Source organism: Strix aluco, chromosome 16 (genome assembly GCF_031877795.1).
Source record: "Strix aluco isolate bStrAlu1 chromosome 16, bStrAlu1.hap1, whole genome shotgun sequence".
Taxonomy (NCBI): Eukaryota; Metazoa; Chordata; class Aves; order Strigiformes; family Strigidae; genus Strix; species Strix aluco.
Genome location: NC_133946.1, coordinates 1,741,142 through 1,757,926, shown reverse-complemented (window position 1 = coordinate 1,757,926; position 16,785 = coordinate 1,741,142). Strand labels below are relative to the sequence as shown.

At 39.5% G+C, this 16,785-nt stretch overlaps 1 protein-coding gene across 11 annotated transcripts in view; it reads right to left on the bottom strand.

Moving 5' to 3' along the window:
• MICAL2 (microtubule associated monooxygenase, calponin and LIM domain containing 2) overlaps nucleotides 1-16,785 on the bottom strand; it is a 130,111-nt gene that overhangs the window by 55,736 nt on the left and 57,590 nt on the right. For 9 of the 11 annotated variants that reach the window (XR_012625369.1, XR_012625370.1, XR_012625371.1 and 6 more), the window contains exons 15-24: nucleotides 13,867-13,938; nucleotides 13,140-13,289; nucleotides 11,876-11,980; nucleotides 10,152-10,370; nucleotides 9,828-9,929; nucleotides 9,161-9,292; nucleotides 3,558-3,665; nucleotides 3,027-3,122; nucleotides 1,446-1,632; nucleotides 291-379 (exon numbers count right to left, since the gene is read on the bottom strand). Coding sequence is in view for 8 of the 11 variants with exons in the window: in XM_074841685.1 (XP_074697786.1) it covers nucleotides 291-379; nucleotides 1,446-1,632; nucleotides 3,027-3,122; nucleotides 3,558-3,665; nucleotides 9,161-9,292; nucleotides 9,828-9,929; nucleotides 10,152-10,370; nucleotides 11,876-11,980; nucleotides 13,140-13,289; nucleotides 13,867-13,938 (1,260 nt within the window). In the remaining 3 variants the exon portion in view is untranslated. The remainder of the gene's footprint in view (nucleotides 1-290; nucleotides 380-1,445; nucleotides 1,633-3,026; nucleotides 3,123-3,557; nucleotides 3,666-9,160; nucleotides 9,293-9,827; nucleotides 9,930-10,151; nucleotides 10,371-11,875; nucleotides 11,981-13,139; nucleotides 13,290-13,866; nucleotides 13,939-16,785) is intronic. The other 2 variants (XM_074841683.1, XM_074841691.1) reach the window with 2 other exon arrangements.

Genomic DNA, 16,785 nt, shown 5'->3' with positions numbered 1-16,785 from the left:
GAAAGTCCAGTTTCTGTTATTGTTTTCCAGTCTTTATATATATTTTCATTTTCAATTGTTCTTAAATTCAACTTTACTTTGTATAGAAAAAGCTAAATTCCATTGAGAACCAAACTATAAACACAACAAACTCACAGAACCAGGTTGTTATATTTTACTACTGATTTTACTGCTTCTGGACATTAGGTAGAAAACATCTTACACACACATATACATACACAAGTATCGCACCCTGTTCCAGGTAAAGCTGCCTCAACATTTCCTGCATTAGTAATATAACCAATACGTACCTTTCCTTGGATCTGTAATGTTGCTCTTCTCTTTCTGTGTTTCGTACTGATTTTGCAGTGTGTAAAATGAGGTTTACAGTAAAATTTACCTACAAGAGAAAAAATAAATTACATTTTATCTATATGTACATGGACTGAAAACCCACTGTTGCGTCTATAAAAAGATGAGATTAGGATAATTAATGGTTGGGTAGCAAAAAGAATGGGAAACTTGCCACTGACTCTGAATAGCTCACAGGTCTGAATGGGTTTCTTTTATAGTACAGACATTTGTTAAATAAGGCAAGGTCATTTATCTACCACACAGCTTTAAGATTAATAAATAACAGAAAACCAAGATTCTCTAAACACCAAGACACAAACCAACACAAGACATCAAGCAACAAAATGTCAGATAATCATTTCAAAAAGAGTCTTTCCAGAAGATTTTCTGGACTGCAAAATAGCCACCTTTGATCCTGAGTCTTTAATCCTTTCGCAGGAGGAGATTCAGGTTAATACTCCAGTCTACTCAAACCACTTGGAAGTGGCAAGGGAATTTCAATTCAGTTTAATAATTTCCCTTAAACTAAAAGAAAAAAAAAAAAAGGCAAAAAATAATTCCACATCTTCAAACTCCAGGCTGTAGCAGGGATTGAGCGCCCAAGATCTGAACATCCTGTTCTACAGCAGACTGGAAGAAATTACACTGCTGCTTGGCCAGTGCTACTGCTTTCAACTCCTGAGCCATAACATCTTGAAAGAAATAACCTATATTCCCCCCATCCGTGTAAATCTGCCACTATCACGGCTTATCCTTCTAGATCACATTATTTAACGGCCAGCTATGAGAGATCTGAATAATTCTGTATTGTTGAAGAAAAATAACGTTTTTTCCCCCCTGCTTTGACCTGTGATTGGACAAACTGCATTTTGGTCACTGAACTTACTTTCCACTGAGGATTTTTTCATTTAAAGCTCAGGTCTGTCATTACTGGATTCTTATGAAAGACTAGAACTGCAAGTACAAGGACTCAAAGATCAGCATGGATGCAAACAACATACTTGGCAGACCTCCTCCTGACCGAGCTACTCAGCCAGGTCTTTTTCCCTAGTTCCATTAAAAGCATTAATACTCAGACATTTTAAAATATTCTTAAATAGCTCCTATATTACCTTCATCAACATCGAAGGCATAAATCCCTAAACGGAGTGTTGTAGAACATATTTCACACTTGAAGCACTCCCTGTGAAAGAAGTGGCCTTCTGCACTCAGCCGCTCCATAACATATACCCGTTTTTTGCAGAAATAACAAATGTCACTCCCCCCAATAGACTGAGGAAATTCTTTTCGCAGAGATCCCTGTTAAAAGATAAAAACAGAAATGCACATAAAGCCGTTGCACTACAGCCAGATATAAATTCTTATTAAGTGGGCAGCTGCTTTAGCTGCTTGGTTTTACACAGCACCCTCCACACACAATTAAAATAAGCATCAGTCAGCTTTTTTATTACTCATTTGCTGTAATTCTGTAGGTTTATGCGGCAATTCATAAATCAGACATCACAAGGACTTTAAGGGGTGAGTTTTCAGCTGGACTTGAATTCAGTTTTCCTCTGGGAGTTCACCAACACTTTGTGTTTACTCAGGTACAAAAGCAGCACCACTCCCAAATGCTCATCCATCACCCTGCTCGGCGCTGGCTCGGGCACTGCTGTCTCCAGGTCGTGGGCATCGGTGTTTCTCAGCAGAGCGAAAAGGCAGACCTTGCCAGCCTCGAACAACAGACATGTGTTCAGAGCTCAGAAAACAGACACCCTGAAGACTCAATTCATACACACTCTGGAGGAAAATGTAGGCTCATGCTTTAAGGTTCAGGAAGAAAAACTGACAGTCTTTGATGCTGGTGTCTGAACTACCATTTACATGGCTGCAGACGTGCCTCCCCTCTCAGCCATGTCCCTCACGAGACTACGGCCCAAGCTGGGGCTTGGCTTGTTTTATAAATTAATTTAATTCCTACCACAGACATTCAGAGTATTTTAAACTCACTGGACATTAAAATATGATCCATATTAACAACTTGAAACTATTTCGAAGTTTTTGTTGAATTTGGGCTGGCAATTAACATTCTTTAATTGCCACAAATTTCATCCTCTCCAGATATACATGCAAAAGGTACAGAAAAGTAAACTATAAATGGATTAGATGCCACTGGGCTTCCCTCTTCTTATTAGAGGCAGGTATGAGGATGTTACTTTGCCTTATTTTATTATGCTTAGTTATAGGTTGGTGAAGATGAGCATCCTGTCTCTACCACAGCCATCACCATCTCCCTCCCCTTCCACCATCCCTGCTGCCACAGGAGAGGTACCATGCATGAGACAGAGGAGGCACAGGCTTGGCAGAGTCCAGGCACATTCAGACAGCAGCATACAGTCCACACAACTCTAATTTGCCAGCAAAAGGCGGCCTTGGAACAATTTTTTAATATTAAGTGCAAATCATGACTGTCATTGTCACATTGTCTTGTGCTTAGAAGTTGAGAATCCTATTCCAAATCTTCCATTAGTAATCCATTTTGCTGTGATGGATCATTTCTGAGCATGAAACTTTCCAAACAACCATGCAAATGGAAAAATATACAAATGCATTTTTAAAAATACAATGTTAATAGAACAGATAGTTACAATGAAGTGGAAGCAATTGAATTTAGAGCTGGCTAATAAGGTCATCACCACAACACAACACCTTACTTTGCTTCCCAATATCTGACAGCTCTGAGCAGTGGAGGCAGGACATGGAGAATGAGGAACAGGGCAAGAAGCTGTAGCTCTGTCCAGAGACTGCTTCTGAATTCAACACAGAACAGCGTCAGAGTTTAAAAACAGCTCTCTTCAAAATGAGGCATGGTGATTCAGCATTTGTGTGTTAAAAATAACTGCATAAACATGTACTGTAGAAAACTTTCTTTAGAAGCCACGCTGATTAATAATTGTCTTCTGTTACTAATTGTACCAGTAATTACATTTAATAAAAGCCTCCCGAAGTTTTAATTCATACAGACAAGTAATAAAAACATAAATAGAAGACATGGTGAGAAACATTTCCAGCACATCCACACATCAGCATATTTTGCCAATATGCACTAGATTCCTTAAGAAGTGTTAGACTAAGACCTTTCATAACACTTAAAGTGCTCTACAACCAGGGTCTTAAGTCAGGATGACATTCTGGAAACACCACTCTTAAGTCGAGTTATTGGTTTTTTGTGGGTTTAGTCTTACCAGTTCAAGGGGGGGAGGCTGTGGCTTGGGTCTGTGATCATTCACATAGAGATTGACAAGAACTTCAGCCACAGCTCCAACTGCACGTGAGACCTTTCCTACAGTCATCTAACCAGAAAAGGGGAGAAGATGAAGAATAGAAGGAAGAGCTTTAGTTATTCTCGAAAAAGAATGTAATGAGAAAAGGACAAGAATGATCTGAAAACATGCAAACAATGATAAAGAGAGGCTAGGAGAAAGAGCAGAGGCCAAGTCTAGCAGAGCATAAGCATGTTCATGCGAGATCAGCATGGTCCAGCTGGTGGCCACAGAAGGCTTCCATGCAGACCACACACTTCTCCTTACGGATCATGGAGAATTAGCTGCTGGGAGCAAATGCTGCTCCCACAGCACAAGGCCTCCTGCCCTGCTCTGCAAAAGGCTGGGCTGGGAGCTACTGCCTGGCTATCAGGGTTGGACCATTCTGACAGATTAAAAAAACCCTCTATTGTTCTCTTTGACTTCTTGGGACTTTGTTGTTATATTTCAGAATGGGGGTCGAGACTAAATTTCACATCAATGGACCACAGACTATGGCATTTCTATGAAAATGTATTAGAAGTCCTGCACAGAAATACTTGGTTGATGCTCACAGAACAACCACTCTCCCTCTCCCCAGGGACTCATCTTAATGTCAGGGAAAACTGGAGAAACTACGCTCATGAAAGGCAGACATCTCCTTTAATCTGCTTCATCACACTGTGGCAGCCACGAATATTAGGCTGTTTCTAACCAAATTTATCAAATAGGCCTGCAAGGAGACTGCAGTTCCTTAGGCTGTGACTCCAAACACACTGTAGCCAATTCACTGACTGCATGGTCCAGGCTTCTGTGCCAAAACACATGCCTGGGGACTGGAAAAGGAGAAAGGTGGGTGTGCGTGTCCATGTGTGTGTGAGAGGCAGGCAGGTAGGTAGATACTCTAGTTCTCTGTTCCTGGAAAAAAGACTGTGAAGACTTCACAGATTTACTGAAATATTTTCTACCCTAAGCCAAATTTCCTGTAGTGATTTTGATTTTAGTTTTACAGTCAATATAAGATCCCACAATCTCTCTGGTAGCAAAGGCAGCAAGGGCCATCCTGGTATAGCCAGGGATCCGATACTCTGCTTCTGAAGTCAGAACATATTTTTTTTCCCCTAGAGGATCCATGATCGCATATCTTACGCTCCATTTGCCTCCCACAGAGCCCAAATTTTAAGTCTCACACTTCTCAGTGAAATTATTTTTCTACTGCCACCACATCAAGTCTTGCTAACAGAAAGGGTTTGATATATCAGCAAGTTACCATGAAGAAAGGAGAAAACTATAAATGCAATGGTATTCATGATATTTTAAAATAATTTTAAAGCATTTTCTATCAAGTTTAAAAACAATTATAATGCATTGTGGGTGTGTTTTCAAAAATTATGATGGATAAAAATATTCTTTCTAATAAAAAAATTCAAGTTCAGGAATTTGGGAACATGTTCAGCTACTTATGCTCCCTTTACCTTTTGAGAGTTATCTCATAATTAACATAATATCCAGGCAGATACAAAATACGTATGTTAAGATGACAAAGGCCATTCAAGGGACAGATTTCTGTACTGTTTGGTTTTGTTTAATATAAAAAGACTTTTTAATATTATTCAATATCTGCACACTTTGTGGGATAACAACAGCAAAGTAAACTGTTAATTACATACCACAACGCTGTCCTAAGTGGTACATTAAACTATAAACCAATAAGAGAAGTGAGATTACTTGCTACTACAGGAAAACTACATTCCTTTATATTATTTAAGATCACAGAAAACAAAATTTCCCTCGCCAAATTCTGCACCTCTGAATATGCTCAGCATCTTTTATGCCACATACAACTTACTACCCATGAGCTCCTAGGTAAAAGAAAGCATTCAAAGTCAGTTGAAAGTTTACCTGGAACTACTTAAACACTGGAGCAATCTGTTTAACAATAAGGCTATGCTTAAAGTGTAAGTAGTTGAATTTCAGGAAAAGTATCCTTGAATGTGAACTACACCTTGCAATTCATCAGGTTGGTTGATTTCTATTCTCCACCCCTTGGAGCAATCTGTGCCAACATTAAAGCAGTCAAAACAAGAAAACTGCATGTTTATACATACTTTAGAAAATGTTATTAAAAGGAAATGTTCTTGTAATGAATGTGAATTCCCATTCCATGTAAAAGCAAATGGGATTTCAATTTAATCCAGCAACCAAAAGATTGCTGACTGCTCTTGTCTTCTAATCAACAACCACCAACACAAACACTGTTGCTACTCACCAGGGGGCAAGGCAGGAAGCAAGTGGACTTCAGGGCTGATTAGATCTCATTTTAGAGAAACTGTTTAATAAGGACATATTACTGGGGAAGATCTTTACCAGTTCTCCTTACTGAATCGGTATGTGGGTAGTCAAGAGGAGATCAGTTTGCTACAGCCTTGGTACTGCACCTTTCAGATGCCTTGCAGAGGGATCTAGATAGATTGGAGCATTGGGCAGTGATTAATGGGATTTAACAAATCCGAATGCTGAATTCTGCACCCAGGATGGAGTAACGCCGGGTACAAGTGTAAACTGGGAGAGGAGTGGCTGGAGAGCAGCCCTGCAGGAAGGGATCTGGGGGTGCTGTCGGCAGCAGGCTCACCGTGAGCCAGCAGTGTGCCCTGGCAGCAGGAGGGGGAACCACATCCTGGGCTGCATCCAACACAGCATGACCCGCCAGTCATGAGAGGTGATTGTCCTGCTGTATTCAGCGTTGGTGCAGCCTCACCTGGAGTACTGTGTGCAGTTCTGGGCCCCACAATTTCAGAAGGATGTGAAGGTACTCGAATGTGTCCAGGGGAGGGCAACAAAGCTGGTGATGGGGCTGGAAGCCAAGTCCTATGAGGAGTGACTGAGGACTTTGGGTTGGCCTAGTGCAGAGAAAAGGAGGCTGAGGGGAGACCTCCTTGCTCTCTACAGCTTCCTGAGGAGGGGACGTGGAGAGGAGGCGCTGAGCTCTTCTCCCTGTATCCAGTGACAGGACATGTGGGAATGGTTCAAAGCTGCGTCAAGGGAGGTTCCGACTGGACATTAGGAAGCATTTCTTTACTGAGAGGGTGGTCAAACAGTGGAACAGGCTTCCTAGAGAGGTGGTCAATGCCCCAAGCCTGTCAGTGTTGAAGAGGCATTTGGACAATGTCCTTATCAATATGTTTTAACTTTTGCTCAGCCCTGAAATGGTCAGGCAGTTGGACTAGATGATCGTTGTACGTCCCTTCCAATTGAAATATTCTGTTCTACTCAAATGCCATTCAATCACAAAATAGAAATATCAGGGCAGGACAAAAATTCACTGTGGCAGCTCCATGAGCACCTGTCCTGCAAGGCTTGTGACTTCTGTCCTTGTGCAACAACAGCACAACCGCCAAGCAATCCCCCGTGTGTCTTCTCTAAATCTTACCCTGCTTATGGGCAAGGACTTCAATCACATCCTCACCCATTTAAGCCCGTAAATGTAACAAACTCCAGTTGCAGGAGAAAGGGCCTGACCCCAAATCTATACACATTCCTTTAGAGAACCTGTCAGCTCTTACACAGCTTAGCTTTGGTCAACAGTGCACAGATCACTGCCTGCCTGATGCCACTCATGTAACTTCGAAACTCAGTATACACATAATAGGTTTTACATTTTGCTCATGCGCTTAATACCCTTGAGGCTACTGGTGTACGTGAAGTCCCACACACACACTCAATTTTGTAGTGCTGGGGCCACTATCAACATGTAACAGGCTACTGCTCACAATTCAACGAGGTTTATACCAGTAGCTTTAAATCCTTTGTTGGAAAGGAATCTTAGAGTTTCCTTACATGGTGAATTTCAGGAAACAACCAAGAAAAAACTAAAAAATCCCCCAAGTGTTTTTGATTTACTAAGACCATTGACCTGTCAATGACATGTTGCCAAAGCTTTTCAGCAGGTTGATCAGGGTGGTTATTATGTGGGAAGAGAAAGCTGCCTTCTGTATTTCCCTGTGCTATTATTTATAATACCACAGCCAACCAACAAGTAAGTCTCAGTAGTATTTTCATAAAACAAAGAAAACATGCTGTCTGCCTGCAAAAGCATACAACGCTTCCCCTTTGTTTATATCCTTAATGATTTTCCTGGGCTTATTTTGCTTTGAGGGCAATTTATTTACTTTTGGTACCACCTGCTACATATATTTTACCTCTGAGATAAACAACATTTGAGTAATAAGTTACTGTGTGTAGGAAACACCCAAGCCCTGCTTACTGCTGGTAATTAGAGTCACGTCACTGAAGGGAAGTAGTTGGTCCAAACTCTGCAGGCAGCAAAGCCTACTGATTGCAACATCTTCATAGTTCTTATGACGTATTGTGTGCATTCACTCATGCAAAGCTCAGATGAACACAGTTTTCTGAAGGTCAATCCAACTTTAAACAGAAAACAGGAATAACCAAAGCCCAGCCTGTAATACACTATTTGTTAATTCATAATCCTACCTATCTGAATTTTGACAGCTGAAGGTAGCTTTGATTATTAATGACAACTTGCATATAATGTCATATAGAAGTTAATGAATGCTTAATAAGTTGTAATGACTGTATGTCTTTAAAAGAAACAATATGCTTCCATAGCCTTCTTTTCAAGTGCTCCTTTCAGGACTGAGGCTTAATAACAGGTTTCTGAAATAAGACAGTATGATTTCTTAGCCACCATTTCCAAGAAATATGCCACCATAACTAATACTGTTCCAATGAAAAATGAACAGATGCAGAGGATCGTCTGATAACAATCTCAGTACTCACTTGAAATTAAAATGACAGTACTATTTAAAGGATGGGAGGGTGCTCATATTTATAGGTCATATCTCATGAAGTCTTACAAAATTCAAAAGACTTCTATTATCTTCTGTTCTTCTGCTGGGAAAAAGCAGAAACAGTGCGAGCAACATGAGGGAGACTCTTTCTGTTGGCTTACCAACCCTAAAAGCCCTTTTTCATACTGAAGTCTGGGCTTGCCTAGTGATATCTCTCAGACAGAGACCAGAAATACAAATTCTGGGTCCTATAACCCCACTCTCAAGATAACACAAACACAGGCTATTACCAGTACATATTCACAGCAGAGAGGTCCAAATGTACTGTTAAATTACCACGCACAGTACCACAGTACTTGAAGATGTGCAACTAACCAATCCCATAACATCCAGTCAGCTATACAATGTGAAGCTCTTTCTCTGCTAGGCATGTCTGTGGCATTTTTCAACAACAGAACATTTAAAATAAGCAGCAATGCAAAATTTTCAGAATTGAAGTAAAAATTTTGTTAACTATTTGCTTTGTTTTTCAGCTTTATACCTGAACCACTTTTAACGATGACTTTCCTCTTACAAACATGTAGAATTAACAACAGCTAACAAAGTAAAGTTTGAGTCAAATGTGAAATACAACCTATACAACAGATCTGCCGGCAGCGCCTTCCATCCAAGCCATTTCTCAAGCAGATTTACCACAAGTTTGGATTTTAGAGGAAAAAGCTTTTAATAGAATACCTGTCTAGAAGGAACAGCAGGGGAAGCTGAACTGACAGATGATGGAGAAGAGGCAGCAGCTGAATCATGAGGTGGAAGGCAAGAGGGAGTTGGGGGCTGAGAATGGGACAAGCCTTTAGTAGGTAGCTTACTCTGTGTAGAGCAGAAACAGGAAAGTTATCCAAGAGACAGTGACATTAGCACAGGTTAAGAGAACAATTTCACAGTCATGCATCAAAAAAACAGAAAGAGAATAACTACAATTCTGCTCTTTCCTCTATTTCTGCACACTGAGGAGCCATGGAAATCATCACGGCAAAACCTTCATGGCAAATGGTATTATTGTACTCAGTTTTTTTATCAAAAATATTTACAGTAGGCAGTAAGGTAAGATAGTGCCGGAAGAAAGCACGACAAAACATAAGAAATGCCAGATTGCACCAAGAGCTACTGCTCACCAGTTCATTAGAAACTGTGAGCTACCAGTGTACAGTTCAGCACAAGACATGGTTTATTCTAACACGTTTCTCTTGTGCTAAACTACTCTGACCAGCTTTACAATTTACATGCAATAAAGCTTTTTACAAGTTTCAGTGGAATCCACATTACTTTTCAGATCTACCCAGGATGAAAGGAAAATTAAAACCAAAACCACTTCATTTCTTCAGGTGCAAAACCTAATATTCACCTTTGGAAACTCCATGTAGCCAAACATTGAGGCAAGATGTTCTGCTTTCTCTTTAATGTTCTTTTTTTGGAATTCCCTATTTGCTATGGTCTGAGCTCTTTTCTGCAGTAAGAGCCAGGGAAGGAAGCCAAGAAAAGAAAGAGAGAGAGATTTCAGTTAATGTCACATACATCATCAGAATACAGCAAGTTTATAGAAAGACTTTTTATTGTCTTAATATAACCTAAGCTCAACAGAGAAAAAACCAGCACATCCAGGGAAAATACAGCATACAGATTAACACATGCAGTTAAGAGACAGAAAGGAAAAGAAATTGCTTGTCACCTGTTTCATTTTTTCCTCCAGGTGCTGAAGTCGCTCAAGCACTCCAGAGAGTACAAATGCAGCAGAACAGGCAGATGCAAGATTTTCAGAGGTTTCTGACAGACTGGGCTGGGTATCTGGTTTTAGTACAGTCCTTGCTCTCCTGGCCATATGATCAGAACCGTTTAAAGACTGTTTGGGCTCCCTGACCTCGTGTTCACTTCTAGCTACCACCTGAAACTGGGAAACACTTGAAGTGAAAAAAAATCTTTCTGCACTACATGCAGTATATGCAGCTTTTAAGGATGCTTCTGAAAGCACAGCACAGTCATGCACATAACTAGAAATAAGATGTTCTCACATGACTCCTTGCACACTATCTACTGCATCTCTGATGCTTGTGTCCATGCACTAAAATATATTACTCCTACATCACTAATGCAGGTCTTGACATCCTTCTCTAGGTTTGTGTCCATTTTTATGAATAACCCCAGATAGCATCAGTGCAGAAGAATGTGACACTACATCTCCTTCTAGGGTTTTCACAAAGGTTTGGGGTTTGGTTTTTTTTTTTTTAGCATCACATCTGCCTGAAACTAAACTTACAATCAAATTGTAAGAATATCATTGTGGTTCTTGGCATAATTCTAGACCTAGTCTGACCCAAGTCAAGCTAAAACGTATTTCAGATTTAAAGCATTTTCCAAGGAGTTCAGAATAGGCCTTTGAATTTGAATTTTCATATAAAATAGCATTTGAAGCAAATGAAACAGCTGAACCAGTTCAGCTTTATCAATCTCAGTCTTAAAAATGACCTTCCCGTTAGTCTTTTCATGACAGTTTTCTACTTCATCCTATCTGTCCAATTAAATTTCTCAGAATTAAAATTAAAAAACCTAATGCCAATCAACTTGCAGTGTGTTCTGATGTTTCAGGATCGCACACACCTGCCTTTAAAACAACAATTCTCAACCAGTTTATGAATCTGCATTTTTCATCAAGCTGATCTGCAGATTTCCACATGCAATGCAGATCTCGTTTCACTGCAGACTACTCTTGAAATGCCACTACAGGATATTTACTTCCATTTAAAACTCTAATGTAAAGTGAGTGTCAATACTATTTGATATGAGATTACTTTGATTGGAAGTACTAAGAGAAAAATTTAGACAATGTATTCAAAAATGTTGCTCCATGTATGTGATGCTCCAACAGAGCTTTCAGCAGAAAGTCTTATCACAAGTTCTACTTAAAGAAATAAAAACACCTGGGCATCAATATCAGCTTTTCAATACTCAAGTTCTTATCTTAGACATTTTTGCCAGGTTTCTCGGGGTGGAAAACTCCCTTTGCCTTATCATTACAACCACCCAAAGTATCGAGTACATGCACAGACAAATTTTCAGGTACTGCTGTAATTTTCTCACATGTTAAATATAACTGTGTAATTATATTTACACAATTTGGAGTCTAGATGTGATAACACAGAAATCAACACCTATATTTTTAGGGTTTGTTTTCACAGTTACTCATTCTTTCAAATAGTTTTCTCATCTGGTCAAGCAGGTGTAAGATAGCCTTAAATTTTAACTTAGTTTTCATAATTCTCAGCTAAATGTATCTGTTAACTCTGCAGATAACATCCAAATATTGTTTCATATATTTTGTAGTTACACAATAACATCGAGTTTCCAGCAGTAAGAGAAATGGTGCACTTGTGAAGTGTTACCCATACGAGTTCCTACCTGCCTTTTTGGTTGAGGTGGAAAAAGACTTGGATCCTTAGGTTTAGCAAAGCGAGGATTAACAGGAGGGTCAGAAGAGAGCAGGTCTGGTCTATCTATTAGCTCCTTGTGAAGCATTTTTAAAATTAAAAAGACAGAGTGGAAAAAAAAAGGAAGATGACAGTAAACAGGATTCAAAGCTCTTTTGTAGCAGAAAGAAACAAAAGCTTCTTTTAAAGACATGTTACTATGGAGCTTAACAACACATTTTGGAGATTTTTGTCACTCTTTATTAACCCCATCTACCATCAAAGATATACTTAAAATTCAGCACATTCAGTATTCTTTAGGAGAGGTTATGATCAAAAAGTAACGCATCAAGGCTTCCTTCAACACAACCAAGTAAACCTCTGCACACATATCACGTGCAGAAAGCTCAGGACATTGATAAGTAGCCAGGTAGAGTGCAAGCAACAGTGGTTCACACACTGAGAAAGTCACCTGACGTCTATAAAGCCTACTCTTCTGGAGGACTTAAATATGTAAATAAACAAATGGATACAAGCACAAAGAATTAAGAAAGCCACCACCCTTGACAGAACCTCGACACCTTGCTCACCTTTCCTTCAGGTATTTTAAGTGACAGACCTGAACTCAGCTTACTCAAACCATCTCACTGGCTAAAATGTGATTTTGAGCTGATCATCTCTACCTTGACAGCATAGGATTATTTTTAAAGCATCACTAATCACACTAACAATACACCATGAAAGTGCTGTGGAATTGACAAATACATTCCACTATGTTTACTTTCGGAATGGAAATGGCAGCCAGACATATCTTGCAAGAGATTAGGTTCCCTTCTTACACTTTCTAAATTTTCCACAAAGATTCCACTGGATATGTAGTGTCCTTTATTCATACAATATAGGGAAAAAAAGCTCTTCTGTAATACCGTATGCAGCCAGCTTAGACTTCCACACAAAGCAAACATTCTACAGACTGGCTTACAAGAGAGTTCTAGATATTACAATTCCACTACACTTTATTAATATCATGTATATTAATAGATTATATTGATATGCATTAGTCAATCTATATTAGTCATATTTGTTCGCTAAGTATTGAGAGGAATACCTTTAATTTGCATGAAATGTCAAACAAAGACAAGCCACTTCAAACACATAACCGATCCATTTTTTTCCTTTGGAAGTCTGTATCACATTCACAAGGAGCAACTACACTTTAATTTCAGAGACTACTTTTATGTTCATCTACAACCTACCTGCCTGCGAAAAATTGTATTTGGAGCATTCTCTTCAAACTTAGCCAACAGTTGAGTTGCCATTGATTTAACTTTATTCTGGTTCATTCCTTCTCTGCCATCACTCTGTTCTTTCACAGCATTTGTCTCTTGGCTTGAAAAGCCCGAAGCCTGCAAGGAAACAACAAAATATGGGGTTTTTGTGTTTACCTATGACACTCATGAAAAGAAAGAGAGAGATAACATCCTTATCAGCAAAGGGTGAAAGGAAATACAGTCTACAGTATATTAAAAATGACACTGTTTAGCATGCAAGAGTCAACAAAAAATATTTTCTTTGGTCCCCGAGTACAGTAAAAGGGGAATGTTAATTGGTGCTGGTGATGATAAAGCAGAATCACAAACATAACTAATCAGAGTGGGGCAAGCTGCAATGCAAACTCTTCAAACAAAAATTTGTTTAAATAATTGAGTTGGGAAAAGTTAACAAAATACCCCAATACCTTAAATGTTCTTGGGTCAGAAAGAAAACTATTGCAATTCAGGTAATGCTCTCCTCACTACCAAATGATTTAAATAAATTTAGCTCTTTAGTGCACACCACAGTAAATTCAAGGTTTTAAGGGAAGAGGCTTTTTGCTCCTGACAAGGACAAGAGCCTAAGCCTTGGCACCTCAACTCCTGCTTCTTCCTCAGCTCTGGTGTTCATCAAGGAGCTGGATATGTGTGGAGACAACTGAACACTAACCTCCTCAAAGACACCAAAAAGACCTTTTCGACGTCTTTTGTTAGTCTCATTTTCTTCTGTTTTCCCTTCAACCTGAAACGGTAAAGCCAAAACAACTTCTATGGATTACTGCAGCAGCTACCAGTTTTACCAAAGCAGTTCCTCCCAGGATATTAACTTCCATAACCAGGCAAGTGTGGTCTGGCCTGTGTTAAGCAAGGCAAATGCAGGTGAGCACTGCCAGCACGCGGAGGTTCTCATTGTGCTGGTGCACCTTGTTGGGCCCCCCCAGCTCAGCAGGATCATCCTCATACGAGGAGCCTGCTGGCCCTCATGACAGCTACCACGTACGTAAAAGTTGCCCCGTAACCCCTGACTGGAAGCTTTCGCTGGACTCTGATGGGTGAAAATACATGCTCATACATTCTGTTGAACACAGGTCCTACAACACTGGTGTCTACCTTTTCCTCTTTCAGTACTGAATAGTTTATAATTCATAAAGCACTAGCAAACCCTTGAAGAAAAAGACATTACAACATCAGATATTCTGTGAATTATAAACTAGGCTACACTGGTTTCCAGATAAGTAACAAAATCCAGAAACCCCTTAGTCTTTCACTTTAGACTCCATATCTATTTTAACCTAGATAGCTACGTGCAGATCATGTGTTCATAGCGCAGACATATCTCCTTTTTTGGAGCAATTACTGTCTGCCTTAAAGGTCTGTCTCCCTTGTAAGGTTAATTTCCCTGGCTATGGCTTTACATCACAGTACTTAAGCAACCAAATTGCCTTTTTTGTGCTCAAGCTATGCACATATTTAATTATTTTACTGAATTAGAGATTACATAAATAATGAGTAATACTTCATACTCAGTCGGCACAAACTTGCAAAATAGTCAATGCTTAAAAATTTGTATCAGTACTTATTAAACTTCGTCTTGAAGATTTGGTACAATGGAGATTTTTTTTTTTGTCTGAAAAATGTCATGTTAGGTTATACTTTATGAACAACAAACAACAAACTACATTCCACTTAGTTGCATTTGCCCACACTGTAACTTAAGTGATTGTTCAGCCAACTTAAAGAAAAAAGAATAAAGAGAGAAAGATCAAAGAATACAGGCTTCCTTTTTACATATACACTGCTTGTAATAAATCATTACGCAATGAATAGTAGTAATCCCAAACAACTTCTGGGCAAACACCAGAAGAATCAGATGACAATATTTTGATTACTTCGTATGCTTTGGTATATTGTCTTTCAAGCACCAGCTCTCAGTAACCTAGTTTTACACTACCTATAGTCATTAGTCTACCAAGGAAGAGTGAACAACATAACAGCACAATGTATTCTGCATAATAATCGGTACCACATAAAAGCAGAATTTGCCTAAGTGAATGGAGCAAACACGATGTTGCCTTTCAAAAATCTTACATAAAGGATTTTCATTAATGTATTTACAAAGAAGTGAAAGACAAAGCAATTTAATTGCCTAGCAAAACTCCAAGAAAAAAGGACTGTGCCCTTCATTGTGTAAACACCTCCATTCATTTATTAGTCTGGAGCACAGGAAAACTCAGTTCCTCTCCAGCCCAGCTGACACTCACAGGAGAATGGAAAACATTATCCAGCCTAGCACACACTGCCAGAACAGCTACCGTCACAGCAGCTCGAGGCCCCTGCTCCCTGGTGTCTCTCAACCTGCACCCTGATAAGGATCCCTCTTCCAGCCAAATAAAAGGACAAACTAGACGGTACAGAAAATTTAGTGACACTGGTACCCCAGCTGGTTTTTGACTCTGTGATACATGAGTGCTCTCCTACTGTCATACCTGGATGACAGCACCATTTTTTGCAGAGAAAAGAACCATAAAACTGAAGCCACAGCCAAACTCTTAACTCAAGCAGTTGCTTTCCAAGGAACATCACTTCCCAGCTAGTTTCAGATGGTTATGGCACTCACAAGTCTCTGTCCTAACCTAAGTACTGTGTTTGTTGCTTAATTACACGCCCCATCCGTGACAGGGGTGCAAAGCCTCATACAAAATGAGGTCGTGACAGTCCCGCTCCCCAAGCTGATTTGGAAAATATCACTTCCACTTCTCATTTCAAATGAGACCCTCTAATGTGAAACCAAAGGGGCCTGTCAAGCAAATCACCTCATGCTTTCATGTAGTGCCAAGAACTGTACCTCCTGTTATGACAGAAGGCGTATTTCATGACGGGAGGTTAGTCAGAGGGCTGTATGGCTTAGTAGTGGAAAGCTCTCCCACTACTAAAAGTCTTATTTACTTCTGCAAATAACTCATGGAAAAACAACACCACTGTGGTCATGAAAAAGGTTTTTCTTCTAAAGAAGCCCCCACAAGAAAAAGCAATGTTTATTTTGCCTATTTGGTTTCTCACTGCTTGGTTAGCTGGGAAACATGTCACTTGGTTTTGTGTATATGTGGGTGGCAGGGAAAAGTTATTTCCTAACAAGGATGTATGAGCTTACTGGGCAATTGACTATCCACAGGTTTTCCAAATGTGTTTGTGGATGGAAAATATTCAAGACATAAGTCAGTCTAGGAAATATCTGGAAATTCTGGAGTAATTCTTCATGTGGGGGTGCAGATGGGGAGTGGAAATGAATCACATTTCTACCAAAACTGAGAAGATAATAACAAATTTAAAAAGCAATATATTAAAATATTGAGAAATGCAGTACATACATGTACACCTAAACTTTTTATTAAGGACACTGAAATCCAAAAGAAGTAGGAAATCTGTACTTCTGCAGGCAAAACTTAAGAGTCTCTGCATAGGTGCAAATGAAGCAATACAGTTAAGCATTAAGGAGTTCTGTTCAAAAAAAAAAAAAAACCCTGAACGAAAAAAACCCAAACAAACCCAAATGCAAAACCAAAGAAGGAAATTGAGAATCGTAGTTGAT